At 62.7% G+C, this 3,916-nt stretch overlaps 1 protein-coding gene across 1 annotated transcript in view; it reads left to right on the top strand.

Moving 5' to 3' along the window:
• The window catches only part of MFRP (membrane frizzled-related protein), a 4,143-nt gene extending 468 nt beyond the window's left edge, over positions 1–3,675 (top strand). Inside the window, exons 3-13 of the mRNA XM_010286920.1 lie at positions 78–203; positions 572–733; positions 814–1,057; positions 1,152–1,282; positions 1,439–1,564; positions 1,714–1,790; positions 1,936–2,084; positions 2,277–2,407; positions 2,937–3,071; positions 3,235–3,362; positions 3,451–3,675. Coding sequence (XP_010285222.1) covers positions 78–203; positions 572–733; positions 814–1,057; positions 1,152–1,282; positions 1,439–1,564; positions 1,714–1,790; positions 1,936–2,084; positions 2,277–2,407; positions 2,937–3,071; positions 3,235–3,362; positions 3,451–3,675 — 1,634 coding nt within the window. The remainder of the gene's footprint in view (positions 1–77; positions 204–571; positions 734–813; positions 1,058–1,151; positions 1,283–1,438; positions 1,565–1,713; positions 1,791–1,935; positions 2,085–2,276; positions 2,408–2,936; positions 3,072–3,234; positions 3,363–3,450) is intronic.
• The last annotated feature ends 241 nt before the right edge of the window (positions 3,676–3,916 follow it).

The raw sequence follows: 3,916 nt of genomic DNA, 5'->3' as shown, positions 1-3,916 counted from the left end.
GCCATGCAGGGAGGTGGCAGGCTGGGGGTATAGCTAGCAGCACCCCGGCTCTGTCCACTTTCCTCACCCTCCCACAGGCCGGCAGCTCTGGCAGGCAGGCTGGCGGTACCACACAGACTGCAAATTCACCTGGCTCTGTGTGTCTCTGATGAGTGCCGTACTCCTCTTCCTCATTGCTCTCTTGCTGGGCATCATCATCCACCGTGAGTGCCTCAGCAGGGAGGGCTGGGGGATGGACTGTAACTGTGGGGTGGGGGACACAGATCTGGCTCAAGGAGGGAGGGGGGCACAGCGAGGGCATCCATTCTACACAGGACATCCCAGGGTCTGCCCATTGTGGGGAGAGAGTGCCCCCATGCACAGCAGCAAGGGGGAATCTCCATCTCCCTGAGATGTGGCAAGGTCACTGGGCCCTGTGAGACCTGTGCAGGATCCCCTGGGATCTGCACACGTGTGGGGTAGGATAGGAGCACAGGACATGGGGCTGGGTGAGCTTCCTAAGCCCCTTCCCCACACTGCAGTCATTTGTCCCTGCTCGGGCTGAGCTGTCCCTGCTCTTCCCTGGGCACAGAGCTGACGTTTCCGCAGCCAGCCGGCACCCCAGCTGCAGCCCTGCCCGCTCATGGCACTGCCGCTACCACTACAGCACCCACCCGAAGGGAGCCCTCGTCCCCCAAAACAGCTGCCACACCAACACAGAGCTGGCTGCCCACAGCTGGCACGCCAGCACCGGGTAAGTCCCACGTGGGGCAGTGTGCCAGGACAGAGGTGCCCTGCAGCACTAGCTCATGCCCATGCTGTTGCCTCGTGCAGCCTGCGGCGGGACCTTGCAGGGCCCCGAGGGCTCCTTCAGCTCTCCCAACTACCCTGGTCCCTACCCGCCCGATGCACTCTGCATCTGGCGCATCGAGGTGGGCCACGGCCTCGTGATCCAGCTGAAGATGGAAACATTCAGTGTGGAGGGCACTGCCTCCTGCCTCTTCGACCGTGTGGAGCTCTACGAGGAGCAGGGGGCTGTCAGCATGGATCCTGCCCCAGCTCGGTGGGGCCCGACCAGGTAGGGCCCCTCGCACATAGGGAGCCCGGTGGTGCAGTGCGGAGGGGGCAGCGTCTATGGAGATGAGCAGTGTCACCCCTTGTTGTGCTCCCAGGTTTTGTGGCAACATGGCCCCCCCAACCTTCAACACCAATTCCAACCACCTACGTGTCACCTTTGTCTCCGACAGCAGCGTGGGTGCCCCAGGCTTCAGCGCCCGCTACCGTGCCGTGGCCCCCACTGAGAGTGAGTACCCCCACCCCAGGCACTGCCAGGGCTCCTCGCTGCGGGCAGGCAGTGGGTAGCACCAGGTGCTCTTCCATAACGCCCAGGGCACTGAGGCAGGGGAGGGTGCCCAGTGGGATGCCACCACCAGCCCAGCAAGCTCTGCCTGCGCTGCAGAGAGCTGTGCCTGGAACGAGCACTTGTGCGACCAGGGGCTTTGCCTCCCCCTGGGCTTCATCTGTGATGGCTTCCACGACTGCGCAGACAAGAGCGATGAGGCCAACTGCAGTCTGAAACACAAAGGTGTGCCAGCCCCCCGCCTGCAGCCCACAGCCCCTGCGGCACCTGGCCAGAGGGCACAGTGATGGGCAGTGGGAAGCAGGGGCAGGGGAGTGGGGAGATGGGGTGAAGGGAGAGGGGCAGGGGGTAAAGCTGCGTGTGTGTCCCTCCAGAGTGCGGGGGGCCGCTGACCGCCTTGGAGGGGCACTTCTCCACCCCGAGCCATCCCCAGCCATACCCACACCAGCAGGTGAGAGAAGGGATGCCGGTGGGATGGAGGCGAGAGTAGGGTGATGGTGAGGATAGGCACAGAGGAAGGCAACCTCCCACCAGGGAGAGCTGGGGGTCCCCCTGCCCGACTTCACAGGTATCACTGGTTGCCCCCTGCCCTGCAGCTGTGCCTCTGGCAGATCTCGGTGCCCGTGGGCCACGTCATCGACCTGCACTTCCACAACTTCAGCCTGGAGTCACATGAGGACTGCAGCTTCGACTTTGTGGAGGTGCACGACAGCGCAGGCACGGGGGCCGCCAGTCTTATGGGCAGGTACAGGCACACGCCGATATCTCCAGCCCTGCTGCACCAGCCTGAGTGCCCTGAGCTCATGTGGCTCAGCTGGGGAAACTGAGGCACAGGGCAGGCTGGTGAGGAGGACCCACCAGAGGACAGGGTTTGGGAAGGTGTTGGTTCGTCCTCCTGCCCACCCTGACCCCATCCCTTTCCCCACAACCCCGGCAGGTTCTGTGGCCACCAGCTGCCACCCAGCCTGACCTCCTCACGCCATGTCATGACCATTCTCTTCGTGGCAGATGAGGGAGTAGCAGATGACGGGTTCTTCGCCACCTACCAAGCCCGCAATGCCACAGAGAGTAGGTAGCCAAGCAGGGGCGCAGGCTGCCCAGAGGGGCTGTGCAGTCATCATCTTTGGTGGTTTTCAAGGCCAGGCTGGATAAAGCCCTGGAAGAAACTGCTCTCACCCCAGAGCTGATCCTGCTTGGAGCAGGAGGTCAGGCTACAGGCCCCTGGAGTCCCTTCTCATCTCAATTACCCTATAACCCTGTTGATCCTAGCTATGGGGATGTGGTCTGGAAGGGCTCACCTGCACAACAGGCATGATCCGTCACCTGAGGACTGTCCCCAAAAAACCCAGGGAATTTGGGATCCCCCTAAGTTGGGCCAGTGATGGTCACCTGTTGGCCGTGGTGCCCAGGTGGCAGTGCTCTGCATCCATTTACCTGGATGTCCCCTGGCCAGTGACCAAGAAGAGCAGCAACAGGAGTGGCCAGCATGGGAACAGGCTGACTCCCAGCAGGGAGGCCAGCCGCCATCAGCACGACTTGGGCCACATGCCCATGCCTGGGCCCATGCCCTGCTGCACTGGCCGCTCTCATCTTACAGAGACCTGCAGCCCCACAGAGTTCTCCTGTGGAAATGGTGAGTGCCGGGCACTGGAGTCTGTGTGTGATGGCTGGCATGACTGCCCTGACGGCACCGATGAGCTAAACTGCACTGGGGTCTCCTACCCAGCCTTTGGTGAGTGCCACCTCTGGGTGCTCTGCTCAGCACTCAGCCCCTCCCTGAGCCCACCTGACCCGGGAGACATGCTGGCAGCTGCCTGATGGCTAACATCTGCCCGAGGCATACCTCGTGGGCATCATTGCTGCTATAAGAAGTGAAGCACCTTGCCCTGTGGCAGGGTCTGTCTGTGAGCCCGTGGAAGTGGAGATGTGCCTGGGGCTGGGCTACAATGCCACCTCCTTCCCCAACATCTGGCTGGCTATCCCAGACCAGGACGGAGCCGCCGAGGTGCTGCAGGACTACCAGGTGAGCTGCCCGGGGGCTGCATGCGGGGCTGCCCACACCACACCACACCACACCACACCATGCCACGCTCACCACCACTCTCCTGCAGACGCTGATGGAGCTCGCCTGCTACCAGCACCTCCGCCTCCTCATCTGCAGCCTCTTTGTGCCCAAGTGCACCCCTGATGGTGGTGTTCTGCAGCCCTGCCGAGCCGTATGCCTGGCTGCCGAGCTGCGGTGCCAGCAGTCCCTTGGCCTCCTCGGCATCCTCTGGCCCATCAACTGCAACATCCTGCCTGACTCCAATGACCCCATAGAGTGCTTCCAACCCTGACCCAGCAAGAGAAGAGAAGCAGCCTGCCCAGAGCTGCCCCCCCCGCCCCAAATGTCCTTCCCATTCTCTTGTTGCAAATACACAGCTGATGGGGTAGACCCCGTCAGCAGCACCCCATGGTCTGGCTCCTTGCCTGCTCTGGGGTCCAGCACCTCTGCTCAGCACTCAGCTCAGTGCCCAGATGCCATGGGCTTGCCCACAGGACCAAGTCCCCTAGAGAGCAGTTGACCCTTCCCAGCCT

The sequence above is a fragment of the Phaethon lepturus genome, unplaced genomic scaffold, assembly GCF_000687285.1.
Source record: "Phaethon lepturus isolate BGI_N335 unplaced genomic scaffold, ASM68728v1 scaffold23245, whole genome shotgun sequence".
Lineage (NCBI taxonomy): Eukaryota > Metazoa > Chordata > Aves > Phaethontiformes > Phaethontidae > Phaethon > Phaethon lepturus.
The sequence above is the reverse complement of the archived record's forward strand: the minus strand, read 5'-3'. Positions and strand labels throughout refer to the sequence as shown.